The sequence below is a fragment of the Crocodylus siamensis genome, chromosome 9 (genome assembly GCF_052110815.1).
Source record: "Crocodylus siamensis isolate JL-2025a chromosome 9, ASM5211081v1, whole genome shotgun sequence".
Taxonomy (NCBI): domain Eukaryota; kingdom Metazoa; phylum Chordata; order Crocodylia; family Crocodylidae; genus Crocodylus; species Crocodylus siamensis.
In genome coordinates this window covers 72,021,437-72,048,751 of record NC_143403.1, presented here as the reverse complement: position 1 = coordinate 72,048,751, position 27,315 = coordinate 72,021,437, and the positions used below count along the sequence as shown (strand labels likewise).

The 27,315-nt window shown below is 44.7% G+C and overlaps 1 protein-coding gene across 13 annotated transcripts in view; it reads right to left on the bottom strand.

Annotated features, from left to right (window-relative positions):
- Window positions 1-27,315, bottom strand: part of KDM2B (lysine demethylase 2B) — a 130,523-nt gene that overhangs the window by 62,051 nt on the left and 41,157 nt on the right. For 11 of the 13 annotated variants that reach the window (XM_090061989.1, XM_090061990.1, XM_090061993.1 and 8 more), the window contains 4 exons: window positions 23,008-23,101; window positions 21,937-22,090; window positions 10,184-10,299; window positions 3,493-3,619 (listed from right to left, as the gene is read on the bottom strand). In XM_090061989.1, the coding sequence (XP_089918115.1) occupies window positions 3,493-3,619; window positions 10,184-10,299; window positions 21,937-22,090; window positions 23,008-23,101 (491 nt within the window). Of the gene's footprint in view, window positions 1-3,492; window positions 3,620-10,183; window positions 10,300-21,936; window positions 22,091-23,007; window positions 23,102-23,897; window positions 24,061-26,149; window positions 26,276-27,315 lie in introns of those variants that run through there. The other 2 variants (XM_090061995.1, XM_090061996.1) reach the window with 2 other exon arrangements.

Sequence of the window (27,315 nt, the reverse complement as noted above, 5' to 3'; positions counted from 1 at the left end):
TATGAAAAAGTCAAGGCACCCAAACTCTTGAGACCATTTAACCTCCTGACTCTTCTACACAGAGCCCCTGCTCCTTAGGTTGGTACTGCTTATATCTCCTGAACCCCAGGAGATGCAACAAGCACACGCCAGGGAGTTTCATTTGAGTACTGGAGACATGACCACAGAGTATATATAACCAAGAGCAAGATAAGGAAGCATTAGAAGTCACACAACTCAGTGAAAACAGCCAGCACAGCTCCTCTGAAGAGGAAATGCTGTCTCTGCTCTGGTCTGTTAAAATTCTTTGAGAAAAATACCAAATGTGGTGACTAAGTGGATACAAGACATGACTTTTGAACAGCATTTGGTGGCTCCTTCACAGCAAATTACTTAGGAGATAAGTTCCTGCCATGAATTAAAAAACAGCTTGTGACAAAGATGCATAAACGTCCGCTTCTTAAAGGGGGACAAAGTGTACCTAGGTACCAGGGAGCCAAGGTATAACACCAGTGCATGTGGACATACTAATGACGTGAAGTTGGAGGCTCCAGCCTGCGGATGAACTCCACTTTTGCCAGAGACCATTTAGAAGCATAAAACATATATGTCTGTCCAAGCCAGTCAGGGTGGATCAAGATCCTCACACGTGAGGGTTGGTAGTGTTACTGGAACATACTGGGTACCTGTTTTTGATCACACCTCCCTCTCGTGGCTGATGCTTTGTTACCTCAAGCAGCAGTGGTCTGCACTTTGGGTGTGGAAGTTCCTAGGCTCTATCTCTTGTATGCCTCATGCCCAGCCCTACAAAAGCAAATTCATATGGATATGATCCACAACCTGGGAATAAAAGTCAAGCTTCCAACAGGTTACTGAGAACTAGGGAGAGCTGGATTAAAGAAGGGATTTGAACACTTACTAAAACATACTTGATTGTCCTTTGTTGCTAAAGGAACAGGAGCCTTCCTTACACATAAACCCATTCTCACTCCTCAGGCCTAGAGGCTATAGAGGAAGAGACTGTCTCACTGGACCTGCCATGTAAAAGCTTAGTGTGCTTTGGCTGTGAATGAACTCCCTTCCACAGCACCCAGGGACAGGAACATCTCCCTACTTCCAGTGCTCGGCTCAGCACTCACTCCAGCTCAACCTTACAAACTGCCCTGCTCCTGGCCCTGGCCCCTCGTGCCTGCCAGGTGTGAGCTGTCATGATGTAACCCTAAGGCAGATGAAAAGGTGCCCTGACCTTAGAGCACATTCTCATTAGCCAGTGCACCCTTTCTCTCCTTAGGGCACTTCAGAAACTTGCTTTTTACATCTCAGTGTTTCTACAGGCAGCAGCTCTTCAAAGATTGCTGCTGCTTCTCCACTCACCTGCAGCATCCATCTTTTATCCTGACTGCTCCAACAATTCTTGCCCTTGTGACTTGTTTTTCATGGTGACCTTTTCCCCTCCAGGGCTTCTATGTTCTTTAAAGTTCAAACCACTGAAAACTGTGGGGGCGGGGGAGTGAGTGTGGAGGCAAGCCAGGGCCTTAGGAGTTTCTGACTCACCAGCTCTTCAGGGGGTTTCAAGATGTCACCCCCCTCTCATCCTTTCTAGTCTATTGCCCCAAAGTTCCCTATTTTTAACCCTTTCCCCACAGCCACACTGGTCACTCTGCAAGACCCCGTGTTCTTCTGCCAGCAGGCATCTAAGGATTCTGGATCTGCCATACAATTCTCAGTTCAAGTCACTGTAGTGCTCCTGAAAAGAGCTGGCCCCACAGCCCATGGGATATCAAAGTACTCACTGTATCCAGAAACCAGATACAACAGGTGCAGTGATGTCCAAGCTTCTCCATGCTGCCTCAATCCTAGCTGAGAATCACCACTTCCAGAGCAGGGAAGTGTTTAACCACTGTGCCCCATCAATCCAATGATTTAATCTAGTGAGACTGCTGCCACAGGGCTTAATTGGTGCCAACTGTTTTTCTTATATGCTGTTGATGCCTCTTCAGTAGGAGCAGGAGGCGAGACACATTTCACAAGGGTCACCAGACCACTGTTGGTCATTACAGAGCTGACACGGCAGAGGCTGAGAAGGGAAAGGCTCCATGTCTCATGATCAATCTCCTGAGCCATCCAGTCTCCACACTTAAGTTGCTCTGAAATGTATTGATCTCATGCATCTTACTGATCCTGAACCCCTGCCTCTTCAGCAGGAAGAAACTCTTTCCTACACTGTGTCCAAAAGGACTGCAACACACTTTCCAGGGGATACAAAGGCCAACAGTTTTGTCCTTAGCTCTTTGAAAAGGCAATTCTAGGGGCTAATTCACTCCTTCCTGTAGGACAAGACTGCAGAAGGGAAAAGCTACTCAGCGCAAGGCACAGTAAACTTCAGGAGTTCCTGACTCACCAACTTTTCAGAGGAGGGGTTTGATGACCCACAAAGAACCCATGAAATGTGACCCTCCATCCACACTAATGTGCTGAGATCTGCAGGAAAATCCCTTTGAACCTCAGACTGTCTCCACAGCATCAGCTCTGGCAGCACCATTCACTCAAGTGCAATGCTCAAGACCAGAGCAGACCCTCTCTGAACTGTTACGCTGCACTGGGTGGCCATTCTTCTTTCTGTTGCTGGCCACTCTCTCCAAAACCTCTGCAGTTTGCAAACACAGTTTTCACAGTGATGTGCACTGGGTGTTTACAGTGGGGGAAAATGGTTAGATGATGATACTTTAGCTCCTCTGCACTTCTGGATACACCACTCTGATTCAGCTAATACTTCGGCTCCTTGTAGCCCTTCTGAGCCCCAAATCATCAGGATGACGTGGCCCTGTGGCCCTTTCAATGAGAAAAAGAGCTGACAGGCCAGACTAGAACTCAGGCTGTAACACCTGCTCCAAGCTCATGACTGCACAGATACCTGATGCTTTCCCACTTTAGTAACTTGCATCCATCTCTGTCATGGTCCATTTTCAGCTACTGTTTTTCAGTTATTTTCACTTTCCTGATTCTAAGAACTGAAAGTCAGTCCCCAGTTTGGGAGAAGTCAAACCAGAGATTAGGAAAGAAAAAGGAGCCAGATCTAGTGGCTGATAGAAATGCATTCTGTTGATGAAAAGCGCTATAAAAGGGCTAAAAATCAAACTCACCAGAGCACATTTGCAATGCAGATGTTTCTGGAGGATAAGGGAATATGCCAAACATGACACTAAATCCACAAATGTTTGGCAGATCATCTAAATATAAACATTACTGAAACCAAGAAATAAATAAATCTGAAATTATTTTTCTGGGATCCTTTTGCTGAAGGAATGCTCAATAAATATCATCCAAGGAAGGTTGGCGCTTCAGTGAAATGACTGGGTCTCACATCCTCCCCACCCCCCAATACTGAAATAATTCATTAGGTTCTCTACAGTTCTCCACTTTAATTTACAATCTGCTTTTCAGAAGCTAAAGCAGCGACTAGCCTAAGGTGCCAGCATCCATTCTGAATATGCACTCGAAGGATTCACTCACCAATTAACATTGATTCTTTCTGGTACTCTTTGCTGAGGTGACAACGCTGGGTCACACAGGACACGTATCTCTCCAGAACATACCAGCACATTTCATAGTAGAAAGGATAACGGAATTTGGCATGCACCTGAAAGCAAGATTGAGACTGTCAATCCATGTGGAAGGGAGAGAAGTTCGCAGCATAAGGGCCAGTCATCATTCTCATCATGTTATCAAGAGCACAAACAGTATGCAGGAGGGGGAGGGGGAAGAGGGTGGGAGCCGAGTGAGATGTATGCCTTCAGCATACGAAATGAGGAGACTGCCTGCCTGCCTGCCTGCCATGATAGCATCGTTTCTTGGTTCACTAAATTGTACACTCTTGGGGTGATGGGAGAGGAGGGGGTTTGTGTTCTTGCGAAATCATGAAACTGATGGATGGCCCCCGGAGGTATTATTCACCTACTGTATAAACATAGGGTGGTCACATACAGATGTTAGTCACTAAAATTCAAGTTAAAATAAAGGTGGGCTCTTTTGACTTCCTAAATATTATTCCATGATTTGTCAAAACGGCAGCATTACCTACAGAGAGCCAAGCAGGAAACACAATCCTTGTCAACTGTGGTCTTTACAGTACAACAATTTGATTAAAGAATGGAACACACACAAAGTCGTGATGATTGGTACGTAACATTCAAACATTAAATAAAAAAACCTCCACATATCTTCTACACTGCAATATATTGGTAACCAATTAACATTTGCCCTGCACAGAACAGAAAAGTGGGATTCAACCAAAAGATCCTTCCAGGATAACCCCTTCCCTTACATCTCAGACCTTTTGTTCTCACGCTGGAAGCTGTTTCTTTAGTGCTATGTATTTGTGATACTACTTCACATTTAAAAGGAAAAGAAACTGCTATCTTCCCCCACCTGATTGTTAAAGTCTGGGAGGTCCCTGTGCTAAGGAATAAACTGGGGAGTCCTGAATTGGGGAGTAGGCATGTACCTAGGCAGATGTTTTTTAAAAATGGATGCCATTCACAGGTACTTACACTGAACAGCTCTGCCTCCTTGCAGGCGCAGAATGTGCATTATGTGGACTTGAGAAAACCTTGCATGCATTCATTGCCCCAGGATGACAGGCATGTTCTGTGCAGTTTAACTCTCAGCTAACCAACAGGTCTAGCACACATGTCCGCTCACCTTTAACAAAACGTGGATTTCACCAGAAAAGATCGTTGTCTCAGGCAGCCCATTTTTTAAAAATACGAATCTAAAAAGATTGACTAAATCCAGCACCTGGAAACTCAAAATGAAAGCTGGCTGAAGGGAACAGGTTTTCACACACCTGTCTGGAGCTCTGAACATCCACTTGCAGGATTTAGATACCTTGTTAGAGTAGCCACATTTGAAAATTATGCCCAGCACGGAAACAAAAATAGCCTTGCATTTGCTCCCAGGATGGGGGAGACAGAAACACTCTCCACAGAGAAATAAAATGTAATTAAAGACAGATAAACTGGGCTGCCCCACTCATTGCACAGCAAGGTGGATAAATAATCCAAAGTAAATCCAGGAGCTGAGACCTCATAAACTTAGCACAAATACAGATGGCAACTCTGAACCAGATGCTGTCACATGCTACTGAGTGATGTACCCAGTACTGCTCCATCATCCCAAACATCCCTCTACGGCATGCAGTATAAAGCAATGCACTTAAACAAAACAAAACAAAACACAACACAACCTAAATGTAAGAGCAACATTCATCCCCAGGGTGATGCTATATTGGAGAATCCTTTTTCCTTTTGGCTTGGTTACATGTCAGAAAGAAAAGATCAAGTCACTTATCACTATTACAGAACACAGGGGAAATTAGCCATGCTAAAATATATGCTAATAAAGGAACTCAAATTTTTCCAAGAGAGCACTGCAGGAAACAAAATTTGCAAAGAATTGACTTACAAACAGGAAGCCGCCTTCCACCCCTCAGCCTTCAAAAGGTTTTCAGCCACATGCCTGGGAATATTAAAGACATCATTGCTCAACATTTGTTGACAGATTCTGAGCTTTACCAAATTTAGTTGTTACCAATGTTAATTCAATGTGAAAGACAAGGCAGTAATGCATGCAGTGCTCCCATTATGTATATCAATCTTTAATATTCAATTTGAGTTCCTAATTGCCTCGCTAGCTATGTTCCAACCCACAGCGAACCCCTCCATGCCTCTGTAACTCACTATGTGCCTGAGAAGACTCTGCTTTTACAAACCCTCAGATGTAAAAGCCATCGTATGTACATACCGTGCAAAGATCTACAGTGCCTTTTTGCTACCCAGTTCAGTCTAAGGTTGACAGTGGCTTAAGAATTTCTTTAATGCGCTTGATATACATGTAAAAAGGAGTACATCAGTTATGATGCTCCAAGATAGTTATTAGTTCTAATGGACATGAACTGTCTGACATATATGCCCATATTTTGTTTCATTGTATATCCACAGATTAAATGAACTTTTATTTGAAAAAAATAATAATTCTAGAGCCAAAAATTATTTTGACAAATTTGAAGTTTAATAGATATCTTGTATATGCTCTGTCAGAAGATGACACCCCACACCAACAAGGAGAGATAGTTGATCATTTAATAGGCATTTTCCAGCTCTAACTTCTATGATTAATAATTTACAGTCCACTGAATGCATTTTTTTTAATTATTCCTGTATAGCAAGAAAAATCCTCTCTGGAGTATGATCCTTTCTAGAGTTCAAAGTGAAATCATTTGAAAGACTTATACAAAAAAAGTACATATAAGACACAATCTTCTCTAGAAATATTAATCTCCTACACTATGTCCATAAAAAAAATCATTATAAATGCTTCTTGCATTTCATCACTGTAATCACAGTATTTTTTTAAAAATACTTTTCATTAAATTGAATGAAAAAATTTAAATTGATCAATTTTAAATTTAAACTTTACGTTCCAGAAAATAGAATCAGTAGCAAACACCACCATCTGTGAGTGACCACCTTACGTATATATTTTGAATGCTTTTGTCTTCGAACATGTTCAAATACATTAACAGAGCTAAATTTAGATGGACTGAAAATACTTTGACGTTTCTTCTTTGGTGATACTGGAGCCATTAACACTTCCATGCCAAAATGATGACTGCATGGCAGCCTGCTTTGCTGTTACCCAAACTGGTCTAGCAGATAGCTAAACAGCTTGCCCTGTTTGACTGGCTGTTAATTGGCCTCTAGGAAAACCAGACTGGAAAATGAAAATCTCTGCAAACTGTAAGGCTAGCGAATATTTGTTTACCTCAACTGCACGTTAGGAGCTGTTTTCAACAATAGACATGTTTTTTATTACTCCTTAAAAAACTATTTTTAAATGGCTATAACCCTCTTAAAAGTCTCCCAGGGATAAGAGAAATTAAGCTAGAATAAGCATGACAAGTGTATAAATTAGACAATTTTATCGGGCTCTAAATCAGCATTACTGTTTCAACCATGTATTACTCTCGTCTTAGCAGCTAAGACAATAACAACTGCACCTAGCATAAAAATGGTTTTGAATACTAGCAATCAAAGATGATTAAGCATTATACAGCAGGTTTAAACACAGTGAAACCTCCATAAAATTGCTCTGTGCAAAATCAGGAGGGGAAAACACACCCATATTACACTTTGATTTGAGTGTGGCAATTACTTTGTGAATCACGTCATGTAATTTACTTCTGTGCTATACACAATGAAAAGATCGATACTCACAAGAAAGCCATCTGCAGTGTATTCACTGGCAAATTCATGTTAAAGTACACTGCACATGATCTACTCAGTTAAGATTATTGGAATAAAGAAGAAATTACAATATTTGATCCACAAAACAAATGGAATAGTACACCCCAGCACTCCTTTCATTTTGAACACATTTACTCCTTAGAGATTCTCTTTTGACATTTTCAGCATTTTTATTACTGTTTTACAAAAAGAAAAAAAAGGGCTGACTTCTCCTGTCTTTACTAAATTTATATTTTCTTTGCCATGTACAACAGATCTGTTTTGAGCGCAGGGCCCATAAACACCTTTGCGATCACAGGACTGCTTGTAAGCACCGGACTGCATATACAGCTTTGTTATTGTAGGGTTGATCACGGGTGCTGAACTGCATACAGTGCACTGCTACCACACAACTGCATGTGAACGAGACACATCTGTCATACCAGGGTTGCCTGAGTTCTGAACTGCTAGCATATATTTATTGTAAGCACTAGAGTATTTAATGGGAGAAAGTGACTGAGTATATCACAGTGTTCACACAAATGATCTAAAACAAAACCCACAACGGTATAGGTCAATGTGTGGGTCTTGGAACATAAAGTATCCCTTTCTAAATAATGATTTACAGACAATTTTTCAAGACACCACCATCATGCCAGTATCCAACTCCCAGTGACTGTCAGTGGGAGATACAGTGATTTTGTTTTTCCAAATGCTCATCACCAGTACTCCACTACAGGGGAAATTCTCCGTGTCATCAGGAGCAGCCAGGCACCCAGCATCCAATGAAGGGGCTGGGGATTTGGTATCTGACCACCTTAGTGACTTGGAGAATATACTCCTTAGTGGACAGCTGACAAATATTTGTAAAGTCAAGCTCACCCTGACAGCCATGGACAGGGCCTGACCTGCAGAGATGCAGGCACTAAGCTCTGGCTGCTCAATTCCTATGAAAACAGGGCTCTGACTCATTTATTAGTGCAGAAATGCTATCAGTCTCCTGTCCGTCTTCTCCATGGTCACATCTACATGATTCATTCATTTTGTTTCCAGCGTCCATCTTTTCTCCATCTCCTCTCCACCAGTGCTGACAAGTTTACCGACCTCCTCATCGTTTTCTCCCCTCCTGCACACATCTAGGCCCCACCATATGTTGTCAGTCCTTCCTATACAAGTACTCTATCTAACATCCCTCCTTTCTGCTCCATCCCAAAGCCATTCACCTCTGGCCTGGACTACTACAGCCTCCTCTTCCTTGGCTTCCCTTCAGCATCTTACCTCCCCTCAGTCTATTATAAACCCTGTAGCTCCCCCTCTTGCTCTTCTGATCACATCGCTACCCAACTTAAATCTTTTTGTCTTTTCATATAAGGTTCATGCTTCTGGTGCTCACATGAAGGCCCACACCAAACTCCATTCTTTCTATCCTTCCAATTTCAACTTCAGTTTTCCAGACTGCCCCCTGTCCTTGGACTTCCCTCCACTTTCCCACATGGCAAACAGCTCACTTTGTTTAGATCACTCCAGGAAAGTGATTTCCACAGTGAAGCGATCAGTCTCTGTAACCCCGAGAAAGTAGTGGGGCAGCCCCCTGGTGGCACAACGTGGGCAGTCTGGAGGCTGTCTTGGAAAGAGGCTATTTTTGCATATGAGCCCAGGGTGTAGTGGCTGTAAGCAGTGCTCACATATCAGCACGTTGGTTTCTCTCTACTGGATGGGTCTGATTTAAACAGAAAACCCACAGGGGCAAGGATCACTCCCTCTTCACACCCAGAATAGCAATGAGAACACTCTTGATGCACAACAGTATTAATCAAGCCTTGTCTACACTGGAAAGCACTATTACTAGTTATATTAATATAACCCCCGTAAGTAACTGCTTATTCCAGATTAGCTTCCATTTGTTTCCAGATGATATAAGCTAACCTGAAAAGGCCACTCTTTTGCCAGGGTCAGAATATCCACAGAGAGGATTATAAACTTGTACTGATAATTTCACACCTCGGCTTATATCAGTTGGTGCCAGCCTTTCAAATGGTCCAGCCTCCAGTGGAAAACCCTGTATGAACTTCCGTAAGTGGGTGGAAGCATATTTCTCTTAAACTGCTGCGGTAGGCTATCAAATAAGCAGTATGAGATGATTAACACTGGCTGACACTCTGAGATCCTTTGGCATTTTATCTAGCTGCAAGGGACAAGAATCTTAACCAAAGGCCCAGTTCTCTCCCTGGGAGTGCAGAACTGCCTATTCACTTACTCCATAACCCCAACACTCTCCACGTTGTGGCTAGGTGATCAATGCAGAGTGCAGACTAATCTCTCCTCTCCTTTTATCCCTGAGATTTCCTCTCCCCCACTGCGCAGCCACTGTGGAGGAAAGCTCTGAAGAGCAGAGGGGATGAATAACGTTTTGTGAGCGTGTTGTGCATGGCTGTGGCCCTGTCTGACACAGGATACTGGGCAAGATGGACCTCTGGTCTGACCCAATACGTGGCTGGCAATTCTTATGTCCTTATGGTTTCCCCAGTTCCACTCTGGACAGTGGAACCCACTAGTTGTATTGGTTTCTCTGGGGCCCACACATGGTCAAGAAACTTCTGGTCCTGAGTGTTGGCAAAAAGGTCCTTAAAGAGCAGTTTGTTTGCATGCAGAAGAGGAGTTTTCTCTATGAGAGGTCAAGGGAGACATGCATTCAAACAGCAGTCCCTTCTCAGAAGGGACTGATCAGTGGAAAGGGGAGGGGAGGGGGCAAAATCCCACCAAAAACAACAGGCACCATCTGCCATTTACCTTATTCCAACCAGTCTTACAGGGAGTTCCCTTCAGTTCTTGTTTCTCAGGAAGGGACATGGAAAAGCACTGCTGCACAGGACACAGGCACAAAGAACTGCACAGTGAAAAAGAGAATCAAGCATCCTTACCCTTGTTCTGTCCTCAATGTCATAGATGCGAAGCTGCATGGGAACATTAAAGCTATGCAGGATATTTCCACCAAACACCAGAGAATCTACTGGAGTATAAACTGCATGTATCCACCCTAGGGAGGGAAAGCAAAGAACTGAGAATGCCTCATGCTATGTCGGATCACAAAACACTACAATCAAATTGTCACAACCCTCCAGGAGGAAGGAAAATATCACTGTCCCCATTCTACAGCTGGAAAAACTGAGACAATTACAAGGTTAAAAATAACCTCAAGGTGACATATCAAAACTGTCGTATCAGCAGGAAGGGGGAGGGACAAAGAGATTAATAACATCCACAGAACAGTTATACTATGGGCAGAGGCTACGTAAACTCTATCAGTGTGACTCAACCATGCTCCACAGATGGGAAGGAAATTCAGTCTCTTGGCCTCTCCTTATCCACCACAGCAAGGGCGCAACTCAGGTGAGGAGTGGTGGCAGGTGCATGGGGTAGCAGTGGACTGATATGCGTCACACTTGTTTTCCACAGGCCCTACAGCCACCAGCAGCGGATAACGATTTCAGGTTGCTGCCCAGTGTTATCTAGAGGTGAGAGCTTTGTGCCCCATTCTCAAGGCAAGTGAAATGCACGCCCTGACTTCATGGATTCAATGTTTCTCCAACTGCAGCTGATGAGACTGCTAGTGGCCTGATCCTGCAAGGGACCGAGTTCCCTGCAGGGACTCCAAGGGGAGGCGAGGATGCTTAGTATCCAAAGAGACAGCACGCAGCAGTTCAGGCAGTGAGACCCCCCCCCGCAAGTTCCTTCCTCTGCAATATCAGCTTGACATGGCACCCACTGAAGCCCAGGCTACACAGGACCATGGGCTCTGCTCTCCACTGTGATAAAGGAACTCATCCTGCTGATGATCAGAGACCCATGGAGGCAGCAACATGACATTTTTCTTTTCTTGATAATAAGCATTTCCACCATTGTGAAGCCCAGCCATGCAAAGGGCTGCCAGTGTCTTCCTAGCTACACAGTTTCTATTAAGTCTGCATTCATGTCAGGACCAGTGAGGCAGCAGCAAAATGCCACTCAGCCTCAAGGTCTCTCCTACTCACAGGTATAAAAGCCTTTCTTTTACCAGTGCCTACAAACCATGCAAACCTCCTGCTTCAAGCAAAAAGTCTCTGAGCCACTGACTATGGCAGGGAACTGCTCATGGTGCTTCCACTGAAAAGCATTTGCGAGGAGAGAGGGAGAGAAAATGAAATAAAAAAAAATAGCAAGTTAAAATACTCTTGTGAAGAACACAAAGCCCTCACTCCTGGTACATTTTTGTGCCTTTACAAATCTAATTCCACAAGATGAATGTAATAAAGAGAAAATTACAGGCACCCAATGGTTCTGGCAGCTCTGGATATTACAGCATCTTTCCTACAATAGTCATTTTAATTTCAGTCGCTGAGTTACTCATGACCAACGAGCATGTTTATCACCTCTAAAGCAAACTGGCTTCCTTCCTTTCTCACAGGGGAAGATTCTGCAAGAAACGGATTCCTTAGTTTGGGGCACGTGTGTCTGAAGAAGCACTGAAAAAACTGGGTGACCCTGCAATCCAAGCAACAGACTGGGATACCACCTTGAATTTTAATGACAGCAACTGGCTATAGGAGATTTTGACACTGGCAGTGGCATTTGGGTGAATACATGCAACACTATAAAGCCACTTTGCAAGCAGATGAGTGCAGTGCATCACGTAAAATACATCAGGGAAACACCCAGATGTACTTTAAAAAAAGGGTGTAAAAGTAAATAATCTTCTTTGCCCTGATCTACATGGAAGCGAGGGATATCCTAACCCAAGCCATGGAGTCTGGGGTTACTGCTCTCATCAGATAATCAACGACCTGTGATAGGAGAATAGGCACCTTCCTAAAGCTGACATGCTGGGTTGAATAAGGTTGTTTGTATCTGGCAATTTAGGGTGAACTGGCTGGGTGGCTGTGGTATAATCTGCCCCATTTTACAGTCTGGGAAAACTGAGGCTCAAAGAAGTAGAAAGATCTGCCCAGTCACAGAGCAAAGCAGTAGCAGACATGGGACTCTTGGATCCTAGTCCACCCTCTCAGTTCCCTGCCATACCCAGCAGTGAGGCCTCCTCATCGCAGAGAACATCCTACTTCAAGGGATGTAAATACTGGAGACAATTGTGGTAATGAGGGATTTTAGAGAGCTGTCAATCTTCTTTTAAATTTGTTGTCAGAGACTTATGGCTGTAATGTAGAAATTCACTGAGCTGAAACCTGGCTCCACATTCAGCAGCCCAGAGGGTGCTGAGCTTCTGGCTCTCAAATTTTATAAGGAGTATAGAAATATTCCATTTTAATTAAAGGAGTACAAAAACACAAGAGTTCTCCCATTTTTGATGCAACCATATACTGCACCTTGCAAGGCGCCTGGCTCACCTAAATTATATCTCCTCAGGGAGAAACCTACAGTGGAGAACCACTAATTGCATTATTACTCCCCTATAGTCTCATCATATCTCATTTGACCTCTTATCCTCAGCCCCAATAGATGTTAAAGGCCCTTATATTAATGATCCCCAAACTCACTAGGCAGTTGCCCCTAACATAATTAAGTGACAGCTCCAGACAGGTGACTACTGACTGTTAGGTCAATGCTCCAGTGAACAGTGCCCCAGGCACAACAAATCCTTAATAGAAACATTACTGACAAGGGAGTAAACAGTGTTTATTTTCAAGTCAGTCGTAGGAAAAAGTCAGGAAAATGTGAACTGGTAAGTAGCTCCCCAAATTCTCAGAGACAGCATCTGCTTTTGTGAGTAAGTTACCTGTCTTATTAACAACATTTGGGCCTGTAGTCACCAAAAGCAAAACTGGTCCTGCTGAAGGTCTTCTACATATAGCTGGGCTGAAGATGCTAAGGCCAGGTTTAAAATCAGCTTTTTTACAATACCCCCATTTTTCCCTAAAAAGCAAGAAATGGCTGGAGTGCTGGTAACAAGCTTGAAACCACACAGCACTGAAACCCATCACAGCTAGAAAAAAAGTCACAAGGCAGGCGACACTGGGGAAAGTCTGCTGGTAAAATACAACAGAGCTGTCAACCTGTAGGGCCGCAGAGCAGCAACCAGGGTCCATGCTCCCCCCAGGACTCCCTCTGGGCTCTACAGCAGTGCGAACACATCAGGGAACTACACACTGATAGAAACTGCGTTCACGGAAATCTGTCCCTCCTCCTGCAGCCAGCTGGCTCCCCTGGCTAAAAGGAGGGGAATAACGCCATGGCCATGTTCCCCTTTTGACCCTCTTAGCTCTTTTCCTACACCTCATGCTCATAAGGAGGAAGAAGAGACTAACTATACTCTCCTCCCACTGGACTCCAGCCAGCCCCGGCGGAGGAAGCAGAAAAGGGAAATGTGTCCTCCTCTTTCACACATACCAAGAGAATGGCCCAACCTGACCCCAATGCAGGGCAGCATCTCTCAAATGTACTGCATCCTACACTAGTTCAGGCCTGCTTCAGCAATGCCATTATGGAGCTGAAAACAGGATGGAGAGGCAGCTGTGAAGAAATATGTACAAGGGAGAAGAGAAGTTTACCTAGTAAAGATGGAGAACAGACAAGTACTAAGATACAGAAAGAATGGTCCAGGTGGGTAGCACTCCTACACTAACACCGATCAGCATGTGTACAGGGGAGATAGCGAAGGTCCACGCTGTGAAAGTAGAAGGAATCGGGGGACAATACCAAGAGCCAAGCTGTAAACAGGAAACTCTTTTTACAATGCCTAACTCTAGTAATCTGGGGAAATGAGCTCAGAAAACATGCACGCTCAGCAGATACGTTTGATTCATTCTACAGCTCAGATACCAGCAGGGCTCTGAGACCATTGTGAAGATGCATGTTCTGGGTAACAGTTTGTCAACGAGCACCTGAAGCAGCTTTCTGAGCATCCAAACTCCGATGTGCATCACCCACACAAGGTAGAGTTTAAACAGGAGGACAGTCTTCCTGAGCAGGAGAACATCATAAAGCTGCAAACATGTAACAGGGGCAAAATATGAAGGCAGTGGGGTGGCCTTATCATCTGGTGCCACAAGCCCCTACATTTCTCTTTGCCCTCCCAGGATGTGTGTGTCACCAACATGTTCTGCTGGGTGGACACAGGTGACCCTGACCCTGCACAAGAGACAGAATATCAGAACTGCGCGTGTGTTTGAGCCTGCTGACTTCTAATGGCTAGATATGGCTAGGCAAGCTGCAGCACAGGCAGCTCTGAAGTGTGTGCTTAATCAATTCTCTCCTTAGTGGCTGCAGTTTCCTGAGGACAAAAGCTCTGGTACTACTTCACAAGCATGCATGTTGCTTGGGTTACTGCTACTTATGAGATATTATCTGCCCCTCTGTAACAATCATATAAAAGGAGAGCACACCAAAAAACTTAGCAAAATCCATTTTATCTGTGATGCTACAATAGCATGGAACTAATATGAGAATAAAGGGATTAAGGGCTGAAAAATCAAAATATGGGGAGTAAGTTATAGCTTGGTTTCTGCTGAAAGTTACAAATAAAACCATCTACTAAATACTACAAAGCTGAAACTAGATCCTGTGTGTGCATGCATGCAAGAGAGAGACAGCATGGCTCCAGGCCAGGACTGGTAATGGATGAGAAACCTTTTCCCACTAGGTCACAGCTCCAGTCTGACCACTGGTGGGACGGTTCCACTTAGGGAGTTGGTCAGATTCAGTCTCATCTGTTCTAGGCAGAACAAGAAGAAGCATCAACAGGCACTAGCAGTCTCAGAAAAAAGGCCAAGCACTGAATGAATGAGTACCTTGAACTGCCCTCTTCACGCCCCTGGAGCTAATTCCTCTAGCTCACAGCTGAGGCACACTGTCAAGGCAACTGTGTAGTCCCACCACTTGCACCATTTCCTGTTCAGTAGACACAGGATTTCAGACCTTAGCCCTCAACTAAGCACCTCCCATCAGAAACAAGTCAATTAAAAAGAGGAGAGTTTGGATTTTGAAGTATGGACAAGGCTTATTCCCTCTGTGGAACCCCTGCCACATGAGGCATCAATGAAAGAATAGCCCTGATCAATGGGATGTTCCTGGAGTGGATCAGCATACGTCAGTTTGGAGGGGTTAATGCACACTCGCTCTTTCTCAACGTGCCCCTTTTTTCCTGCACTCTGTTTTATTCAGGAATTTCAGAGACACCCTCAGCTGGTTTACAATTACAGATCATTCCATTGCTTTAATATGCACTCGATATTTAGATGTTATCACTTCGAGTAAACCTAGAAGGTAAAATTAACAGCAACAAAAGCCTTTCTGAATGGTTAAAAAAGATAGAATCTCATTATCTTCTGCAATTCTATAAAACAGGTGTTATTAAACGTTGCAAACTTGTTACAAGGTTTCAGGGGCTAGCAAAATCCTCCTATTTCTTTAATGATGTAATCATCCATCTGAGAATAATAAAAAAAGGATATTAACTCACAAAGCTATAGGGCAGACAGACTACAAACTCCAAGCCGGAGCATTGGTGCAGCTGTTACTGTTAGCAACTGAACAGATTTCTGCTTTCCTAAAAAAAAGATATACACTGCTCTTTTCTAGAATCCTACAGAATCCTGGGTGGAAAATGTCAATTAAATGTGTCAAATAAAAAAAATGGTGAAATCAAATTTTAAAAAAGCTCAAAAAGGCTGACTGTCGACCAAAGGGCAATGCCACCCTGGTAGGACATCACGGCATCTCTCACACCCTAAGAGGAGTAGCTGTGTTGCAGTAGCACTCCTCAGCCCCAAAGGCCTGCCACAAGTCACCTTTATGTTTGACAAGAAAAGACATGACTCTGTCCCCAATAATTTGCGGGGTAGTGTCACACCTATAAACCTCACAGCAATTAAACTCTGCAGTCAGCAAATTGAACAGCTAACCACTACTAATGAAAAGTTCTTCAAAGACCATCAGAAGATCTCAAAATCCTTAATATGTATAAATTGTGTTTAAGTGAGCTTTTAACACCCTCCAGATGGAGTAACTGTGGCACCAAGAAGTTACATGACCTGTTCAAGCTCACACAGCAAGTTCATGGCCAAATTGGGAATGAAAGCTGCACTCTGTCCCCACTCCCACACCAGCCTCCCTCCATGTCTAGTACAAGGCAGCCTGGAATCCAGAACTAATTACAACTCCCATTTTTCTATAGAGAAATGGGACAAAGCAGAAATATCTATCTGCAAGCCCCTTCAGCTACTTCTCTGGTACTTCCCAAGTTTTAGACGAAATAAGAAAGGCCAGAGCCGCCCCTGGTGCGGAATAAGATTCCAACCAGCAACGTTACAGACAAAGCGACCCTCCTGCCACCTGCTTCCCTCCCCACTGAAGCTCATCTGTATTTCAGTGTTTCTACAAATACCTCAGTTTGATAAGAATTAGGCAGAACACTGTACAGGAACAGAACTAAGACCCTGCATTAAACTGATGGCTTCTATCCAAAGGGTGTCACTTCAGGCAAAAATTCTTCTCTCTGATCCTCTCTGCAGATCTTTCCTGCATGGTCCCCATTGGCTCCATGCACAGATTTTCCATTAACATGACTGAGACGTTAACAACAGCGAGATGACTAAATGGACAACCATCTTCAGGGTGGCTATGGCTCCAGGGGGACTCGATGAAAATCACTGTCAGGCATACTTTTAACATCCAGTTACTGCTTCCTTTGATATAAAAACTATTTGCTATCCTCTGGCATCTTGCAAAACACAGGTTCATCACAGACAGCCTGGTTCAGCTGCAGGAGCCAGGTCTGAAAGTCCCCCACTCCCACGGCAAACAGAATCGCTTCATATCAGCCACTGTTGTAGTATTTATGGTGGCCTGAATCTCTGTAAGTCACTCCCAGAAGCCCAGCGTACATCATCCCAGCCCATCCATTTTGCCCTCTGACTATCAACTTCGTCAGAGAAATGTTATCATTTCTGTGCTGACTAAAAACAAGCAGGTTTTGGAGCATTCCCGTTACTGCAATAATCATCACAAAACAACGAGCACATTTTGCTAGACTGTAGCTCATTTCTCTCAAGAAATTATAGAGACTGTAGTGTCCTAAACTTGCATTGTGACTTTCCTCTTGTGAGAACCACAAGCATGTCCCAAACTCATATAAAGGAGATCTCTCGCCCCAGCAGTGGAGCGTGGTCGGCTCCGAGACGAAACACGGTTGCTGCTGAACAGCAGGCAGCGCCGATAAGAACAAGTTAGAACAGAAAGCGAAGATGATGCGGCATCAAACTGAAACCACATTACCCAGTTTGGATTACACCAAAGCTGATTCCTTTATTCCTGTAAAAGTAACCTGGGATCTTTAAGGACAATATATTGTTACATTTTTATATGAAACCCCCCCATCTCCGGCAGCTCTGGAGGCTCCTACTTCAATGCTGGGCTATTGAAATCTTCTGGCGGGAGATTTTTATTTAGCCAGTCAACAACAGGATTTCCTGCAGCATCATGGGTTTTCCTCAGTGGTCTCCAATCGAAGTAACGATCCAGGTCATTGCTGCTTTACTTCTAGAGACTGACAAGAACACAGTTCAGGATGCCAGCACTATTCAAGAGTCTTCTGCCTCTCAAAGCTGCTCAGCTATACTATCGGATCACACATACTACCATTGGTCACCTCTTTTATGAATTCAAATTTAAACTATGCATGTGAAAACCGTAACGTCTGAAACAGTATATGCAATGTGCTTGCTACACTTGTTGAGCACTGATCCACCTAGCAAGTAAAGACAAACCAGTCACTGCCAAACCTGGAGTGATATCCTACCCCAACACCCATACGTGACTTTCACTGAGGTTAGTGAAAATCCTATCCACAGGGAGGAAAAATAAATGTATCATCGTCTTTCGCTTTTTCACCCATAACCAGCAAAACTAGTCATGGTTTTAGTCATCCCCTGAATTTCACAGTATTAACATGAACAAGATAAAATGCCGTGAGGCCAGTTTTCAGTCCAGGATCCAACCTGGCCTCCATTTCTGCATGTAAACTTTGCACATGCACGTTTCCAGTACCACAGTCTGAGCCTTCGCACAAGTGAATGACACTTTTTGGGAAAGCGGGGCCCAAAAGAACCAAGCCACCCAAGGAAATCCAAAGATAGGGAAACCAGCTGAACTTAACACAAATCAAGCTTTAATATGCAGAATATGGGACATTGCTGAGATCCCACCTTGTCACGGCGTACAACATACATGTGCTAAAGAAAAAACTAGGACATGCTGGGAGGACAGAGACATAAAATGGGACGAGTTCTGTTTTGATCTGTCTGTAACATTTACTCCTGAACTCACTCCCTGTATGCAATAGGGAAGTAGGGAGGTTTTAGGAGCTCTGAAGAGGAACGGGGCAGTGGCTTGAAGAACCAGGATGGAGAGGACACTCCATGTATCTGGGATGGCTCAGAAAGAAAGCTGGAGTCAGAAGTAGGAGTGGAAGATGAATGGGGCATGAAAACTGGAATTGTAGGTGTTGAGAAGTGTCAAGGGCCAGAATAAGACATGTGGAGAGGAGTTATACAAGAGAGTGAAGGGAAGGAAGGAAAGCTTGAGCTGATGGTTGAAGGAGAGCCAGCAATAGGATTCACCAGCTGGGCAACATTGTCTGATTAAGTGGGAGAGTCACAGAACTTGGAGGGTTAATGTTGTCCAGCTGTTAGTCCAGTGTATCCTTAGGCCAGTTGTAAGCTATAAGCATCCTTTGTCTGTGGCCATCCATGAAATGGATTCCAAACATTCCCTTCCTGCACGTCAGCCTTGCAAGTTGCCTTCATGCACAGATGCATAAGAGAAGGAAGCAAGGACTCAAATATGCAGTAGTCTGGGAACTCAGTGTTGGAGAAGGAGCCCTTGGCTTGGCTGCATCTAGCTGACAGGACTTCAGTATGAACTGGGTAAATGCCACTTACCCACATACTAGTATATTGCCCCGTATGGGTATTAGAAGCCAGTCAAGAGACTCTGGGCCATTCTTAATAGAAATGATTGACTTCCACCATGAGGACAAGTTGCCTCCTATGAGAAGGAAAGTGGTGGTGAAGACTGAAAAAGGAACCATATCTGGATACTGGCAGTCAAATCAACTACTTGCCCTTTTTTCCGCATAATTTTTGAGGGTGCTTTTTGAAAGGTGATGAAAAACCAGCTCCATCTATACTTAGGTAATTCTGATCCCCTGGAATCCCACTGATGTGGCTGCAGCCCTGAGCAAAGAGAGCATGCTATTTCTTGGGTTATCATTCCCTGTTAAATGCTGACAACAGATCGGTTAATCCTCTCCTTCCGTGAGTCAGCAGAGGCCAGATTGCTTCCTGATTGTATTAGCTTTTTTAGTTGCCTTTGCTGCAATTCATCAAGTGTGTCCTTGACTCACTGGTGGGAACTGGCAAATGTGGATGGGCACAATTTTATAAAGGATCCCTTACGTTTGGAAACTTCTCCCCCCAAGACTGGGAATGTTCAGAAGGCACTGCAAGGTGCATTTCTTCGTCCTATGCTTTTATGAACAAATAGAGGTTGATGGGTTTCATCAGTTCCAATTCTAAACTATTCTTAATATTTGGCAAGTAAATAAGGGATATTTGAACCATACATTTGGATTCACTTCTTTTCAACCACCATGTTACTGTACTTCTGTGCCCTCTTCAAGCTGCCAACAGGAGGCTACAGCTTGCTTTGTTCCATCTCCCGAGTATCACTAAACTAATGTACAGGAAGGCTTAGTAGAGGATTGTCCACAAGGGAAGATACACATGCAAATACAGCAACAGGATCAATGCAAACAGCATAGACGTACTGAAACATTCAATTCAAATAGTAATAACGCATGCAAACCCATTTCAAGAGGAGACCTAATTCCTTTAATGGATTCACTTCCCTGGCTCCACACCATTTTTCTCCATCACCTCACAATCTGCAATCCTTGCCAAATCTTTACCAAATGAGCACATAAGTGGCCCTCCCCACCGACAAAAACACTGCTTCCTAGCTGTTCAGAGAAGCCCTCTGTTTCCCAAAGCCTCTGCTCCTCTCCTGTTTCTAAAGTTTGACACTGGAAACTGAAGAACGACACCTTCTGTTGCTATCAGGCAGGAGGCTGCCAATATTTCCCTTGTGAGATCTGCTACAGGCTGTTATATCACTGGAAACAAACTTATAGCCACACTATAGATGCAAAGGACTGAAAAGCACCACTGACTTGTGAACAAGCTTTAGTCAATCCAATTCAGGTGATATAAAATGCAGAAGAGGCTACCTGTCTGCAAAAAGGTACCTGACACCCCTGTTTTGCCAGACAATCCTGACATGAAACACAGCCCAGAAGCAGGCAGTGTGTTCAAAGACAAAGCTCTTGGGAAACGTGCACATTCAACACAATCTCCACTAACAAGTCTCCTGAAAACCTAGGGCCAGATGTTAAAGCTGTTCTCCTGAGGTAGGGCCTTTTGCTGCTGAGGAACTCTGCACCATATCTCAAGCGAACAAGCCCCACATAGGTGGATTAATGCACAGACCAGCTGGGCCCGGGCCCAGGGGCCCCAGCCTAAACAAAAGCCCCCAGGTGCCTGGAGGGCGGGCACGGGGCAGGGGGCAGCTCAGTGAGGACGAAACCAGCGGCCAGGCCAGGCGGAGCATGTGCAACACAGCGGGCTGTGGCTGCCGGTACCGGGCAGCGTGTGGGGCGTGGGGCACAACTGCACCAGAGCCCTGGAAGCAGCCAGAGCTGCTGGCGGCAGGGAGCAGAGTGTGGCTGGGACCTGGCAGTGGCAGGGCAGCCCCAGTGCAGCCAGGTCCCAGCCCAGGCCAGCCGCAAGCCAGAGCATTTTCCAGATGCCGCTGCAGCCAGACAGAGCTGTGGCGGGTCAAGGGGTCGCCCCCAGAGCTCGGTCCGTGTTGGACGCCTGGTGCTACCCAACTGTAGGGCAATGTCATGCAACCTGCCCCAGGCTCCGACTCCAACTCCACCTCTGGCTCCGGCTCCAGCACAGATCTGTGGGCAGGGGCAGCCATGGCTTCTGCCCCAAGCCTGGGGGGCAGTACATCCCACTCAGGTCACTACACCGGCCAGGAATGGAGCCCACAGCTGAGGGGGAGCATGTCGGTCGGGGGTACCTGGGCCATGGGGGGATGGCACCCAGGTTGTGGAGGGGGGCCCTGGGCCCCAATGAATCTAAATGCACCTCTGAAGCCTTGTCTCTCACTGCTGGCTATAAGCACAGACTGAGAGTCTGGATGAAAGTTTCCAAACTACAAGTGAAACTTGACTGAGACAGACTAGACTGTGGTCATAGGAGATCTCTCCTAGCACAGTTATATGAGACCAAAGGAAGGACATATTTGCTTTTTCAAACAGACAGAAAATACAGTGGGACACCCTGCAGTAAACTGAGGATAGGAAGCGCTGGAGTCCTGAAAACCAAAGTCCCCTTTTTATCCACAGACCAATCAGGACACAAGTGACTGCAGAGCACACTCCCCTCAGGCACGTCTCATGCCCGGCCTTCCGGGCCCACTGTGGAATTATGCCCTAGCCTTTCTTCTGAGACTGCCAACAAAGAAGCTCCGACACGGCATTTTTATTTTGCACGCAGGGACTGTTAATCAAACGCAAGGAGTCTGACGATTCTGACAAGAGTCAGAGCTATCAAGAGTTTACCTGAAGGAATAAAAAATGTATAGCCTTGTTTCAACTCAATTCTTTGGCATCGTTCCACCCTGTCTCCCAGAAAGATATCACTTTGCTTTCCCGAGAGAACCCATTCTTCATAAAGTTCTAGATTCTGCAGAGTAGGCGGAATCAGCCAGAAGATCTAAAAATAAAGCAAAAGTTTAACTCTTACAAACAGCCAATGAAGAGAATGAGCCAGGAACTCCCCACCAGGTAAGTGTGCGCCAGTGAAATGAACACACGCAGCAAATGCCTTTTCACCATCAGGTATCCATTTCCTAGGTTTTGCACACATAGGTCCCTGGCAGACTACAGCAGTAACCAGTATATTTGCTGGAAATGGCAAGGTCACTCACTACCTACTTTATACTGCCTCCATAAAATATCCTCCAGGAGCTTACTTTCAAATTAGTGTAGTATATATTATTGTATTACCAGTTTGGATAGATAAACAATATCAGAAGTAGAAAGATGTACTATTTGCAGTAATTATTTTAATTCATGCGTAGTATCTTTCTACACTGGAATCTCAGATACGGCAAGATTTACCTAAACCTACAGCTACATATACCTAGAAAGATGTATCTGTAGCTGTGTCTGCTACTAGTTCCATCATTTTTTGCCTTCATGTATCAATTCATCTGTGTGCACATTCATAAAGCATCCTGAAAACTGCAAAAGGATGCTAAGAGGTTCTGGCAACCTAAGGAGATGTGATAAGGGCACTCTGACCCAGCAAGGGTACACAGCCAGTTACATCCTGCAAGATATTTCCAGTACCATGCAGTACAATAAGGTTTTTCACAACAAACGTTTCCTTTTTTTGTTGTTGCCCTGACATAATCAGCATGCTTTTTCATATATGGAAAGGCTCTATACCCAGCTGAGCAAAACTCCACATTTTTCAGCTGAGTTGATTCCAAGAGATTTACCACTTCATCCCTTAGAAGCAATAAATAAATAAATAAATACACTGATCATACTAAAATAATCCTCTGAACAACAGGCTCCGTAAGAAGTACAGAAAAATAAAGGCATCACACCGCCTGGTCCACTTACCTTCCCTCCTTGGAAAACGTGATACCACACTGAAGTGCCACCAAAATCAATGTGAAAATCAGTGAAGCATCCTTTCACACTCATCAAACAATACCTGAAAAGCAAATAAAGGAAAAATGTACAAGAGCCAAAGGTTACTAACCACAAACGTGAGACTAATGTTGCTCATTAATTCATGTGAAGTGATCTGTGCATGTGTAGAGGTCTCTACCAATTAAACTGCTGCATTTTTACAGTCACGTCATGGGGCAGAAACAGGACTATAACTGGACTTCAAATGGGAGAAAAAGCTTCTCTTTAATTCTATCTTTGCTACCTGAATGCCTGGATAGGAAACTATTTGTTAAAACAGGTTGGGGACTGTTAGTTCAACTGTTTAGAAATACTCCCCATGCCACTCTCTGCTTGCAAAGTAATCTTGTGAAGGTTCCCCTCCACTGCCTGGCTGACATAACCTTCACCAAAAGTTGTGTACATATTGATTCAAAGAACAAAGTTTTGAAAACTCTCGTTTGCCTATAAAGCCCTCTGGTCATGCATCACCTAACAGCTACCAATACCATTTTTGCATGGGCTGGGGGGTAGAAGTCTCATTTGGCAAACTAACTGGTTTTTGTTCTCATTTCCAGATATTTCTGCACCAAAACAATGAAAAGAATCAGCTGCTGCATTGTAAAGTATCAAATTCACTGTATTTGGTGCCCTCTAGATCCATTTTTCAGAGTGATTTCATGTCAACACTGCTGCAAAGGTATACAACAGCTCTCATCTTACTGCACGAATCTTGAGCCTCCAGCCACCATCAGTAACTAATGGCCGAATTACAGCCACCCTCCTCACTACAGGCACCTTTGCAAACGCAGGAAACGCACACCACTTAACCCACTAACCTCTTTTCCTTGTTCCGGTCGCCGTTTCATGGCTTTTTTTTTTTTTTTGGTTGTGGCAACAGGACCATAAAGAATCAAAAAAAGGTTTGAATTTAACTGTGTCTTTTTCTCATCACATTCAGGTAGAGAATCTCGGCAGTATGCAGACGGCGTGCAAAAGTCCCTCTAGATGATAGGCTAGAAAGGACCTTACCATGTGTCTGCAGAAGGCTGGCAAATCAGAGAGACTTTGGATACATAAGAGCCTGCTGCCTAGCAACCACATCCAGTGCTGGAGTTGACAGAATGATACGCAATGCTGTCATGAAGACAGTCAATTTGTGGGCTTCAAAAAAGTCCTGCGTCTTCATTGCACAATTCAAACCTCTCCTCGTACCACTACATCTCTCTCCTCCAGCCCGCCGTGGCATTGCTACAGCCTTTGGAAGCAGGACGAGAGATTTTCTACCCCTGGGGTATTTCAGATGCTTCAAAAATCACAGCCAGCCAAGAAGCTGTCTAGACTCGCAATATGCTCCACTTCAAAATATGAGTCCTGCGCTCTCAAATACATCTTTCTTTTTTTAATCTTTCCCTGTCGTCTCCTCTCTCAAGATGTTGCTGGTTACAAATCAGATGGAAATTAAAAACAAAGCAGCAGCCTACAATCGAAGTTTTCTTCCTTTCAACCAGCCCACAGAAAGGCAAATAGAAAATGGCTATTTAAAAAACAGAAACAAGAAGCAAAACAGGCTGAAATGTTTCAGCATGAGGACAGTATTGAGGCTGGTGACATTTGCAAGTGAAAACTCAAATCCTGCTAGAGACTACTACCTTCAGACTTCAAAAGGTCAAATATAAATACCCAAAGTTAACCAAAACTGTCTAAAACCAATTCACTTGCCACTCCCAAGTGAGGCGAGATATTCTGGACAGTCGCAAGCAGCCCTCTCTACTGGCTGGGGTTTTATTTCTTCTTTTATAACCTTAAAACTCAAACTTGAACAAACTGCAATGACCCCAAACAAGTCTTGTGACTGACAGCCCATGGATGCAGAGAGAGCTAAACATTCAACTTTTTGTTCTTTCTTGAAACTCCTCTACGCAAAGTCATTTTCCTTCCCAGAAAGGGTAGCTTTAGTAAAAGATCCTCTGAGGGGAGTTAATAAAAGCTTACAAAGCATTTGGAAACATCAGTTCTCTTTCTACCTCTCACAGGAACCAATCACAACAAGCTACTGCGCATTTAATTTCTGCTGTTAATCAAACAGGGCTGCTTTCCTCCAACACCAACGGTGAATAAAAGGGTTAGGAGTCTGAAAAGCAATCTTCCGCCATACAGCAATCTCCCTTGTTGCCAGACTCTGGCACAATGCCTTTGCATTGACCTCTACAGCTTCCTCTTCCAATGTACACTGCAGTCACATGGTCTTCTCAGCGCAGCTCCATGCCACAGCTAATCTTACACACCGCGCAAACCCCAGCAAGAGGCTTCTCATCACTAACAGTTGCTAATTTGATCAGGACTCAACTTTTTTTTTTTCTTTTTGAGGTTTTTGCATAACAAAATCCGTAATAAATTGAACGTGCTGAAAGAAACCTCGAAACAGCATCTCTGCAGAGCCCAGTAGCAGCGCTCTGCCTTTCGTGCGCTGGGCCAGAGCAGCTAGTACGGGCTACAGGAACACACTCCCATGCAGGACAAGAAGAGTGAATCTTGCCCCGCAAACAGACACCCACAAATGATGCCCAAGCTTCGCTCTTTCACAACTGCTACGATTTCCAGTCCCTGAAGTCTCCACTTTATGTCACTACGTCCCCCCGGTTGGGTTTTCAAAACGTGCAGCTGCCTGTAAATCTGCAAGCCTCCCTTCCTGACTAGAGTTTGTTTTATGCTATCTCGAGTAGCCTGAAATTGTTCAAGTTAAGGCATGTTATTTGTTTGTCCTTTCTGTAAAAAGTCTGGGGAAATTTAGTACCTATTGGGAGGCAACATGCAAAATTCACAAGCAAACAGAACAGAGACTCACAAGGAGAGACAACAGAGATAACCCATTTAGCAAAGGCAGAGTGCTGGAAACACAGGGACAACAGAGAGACACAAACTCAAAAGCAAACTCCCGTATCACACACGCAGAGACACAAACCCACATGCAGGCACTAGAAACAAAGGCAGCAGCCAGCACAGAAACACTGAGATGCAAAGGCACACATGCAAGCGCAGAAACGCAGCAGCACATGTACATGCAGAGAAACTCAAGGAAAAGACCCACCGGCAAACACGCAAGCAGCACAACCCTGAGCTTAGCTCCTCAGCTCTCGCAATAGGTACAGCACGCCACTCGCCTTTATTCCCTCTGGCATTACAAGGACTCCCCTGCCACTCAGCTCAGCCCATAAACCACTCCCAAACCCCAGCAGAGGCTTCTGTTTTTGTTCAGGCCAATGAGAAAAGTATAGCTCATTCTTTCTTCCTCCCAGGAGCGATGCCGGCTGGTTGAAATCCTTAAGCCTGAAACCGAATACCACAAAACCATGAGCCAACTACAAGTGCCAAGCCAACAGGAAGAAGCAGGATGCAGCTCCGTTTGTTATGTTCCGCTCTCTCTCTCTCATTTTTACTTGTTTAAGCAAGAGGTAGCTGGTGCTCAGTGAGGCATTTGCAAGGGGGGAGATGAGAGGGCCGGATGGTTGGTTGGTTAACAGGAATCTCTTTCTTGAGCAAGGTACCTCCTAAACACAGAACCCATTAATAAAAAATCTGCCGACACTTCCAAGGGAAGTGACCCCAGCTGCCGGCGTTTGTGCAGGTCTGTGTGTTCAGGATCCGATTCACCGCCCCCCCATTTGCTGTTGCTTTTACTTGGTGCATCTGGAAACACGGGAGGGAAGAAACCAGCAGGAAATAATAAGCTGCCTTCGGGAGACTCCTCAAGCAAGCTAACCGCCTGCCCCACTGAGTGACACTCCCACCCAGGGGCTGTGTAACTGAAAGCCACAAATTACACTGCAAGACAAAAGAAACCACTGTCACCCAGGAGACATGGGGCCAGCGCTGCCGGCCCCTTCTGCTTTCCTGCGCTCTGCCCCACCCCCCGCCCCACATGGCAGCCTGAGGCCTGCGGGGAACTGCTCCAGCTCCCACATCGCTTCGAGTCCTGGTGCGGCAGGACAGCAGCGCTGGTTTGCTAGGTGAACGGAAGGAAGCTGCGTGGTGGTAACCGAACGTGGCTCATCACCTGTCCGCTGGCTGGAAGAAACCTGCCCCTCCAACATGGCAGGAAGCGTCCCGCTCTGCTGGCCACGCTGAGAGACACCAGGGGAGGAGGCTTTACACTGCCAGGTCAGTGCCTCTCCAGAAAACTGCTTTCAAAAGACACAAATCCTCTTGTTAACATTATTTTGCTAGTCAGGAATGTGGCAGTTACAGTAACAAACT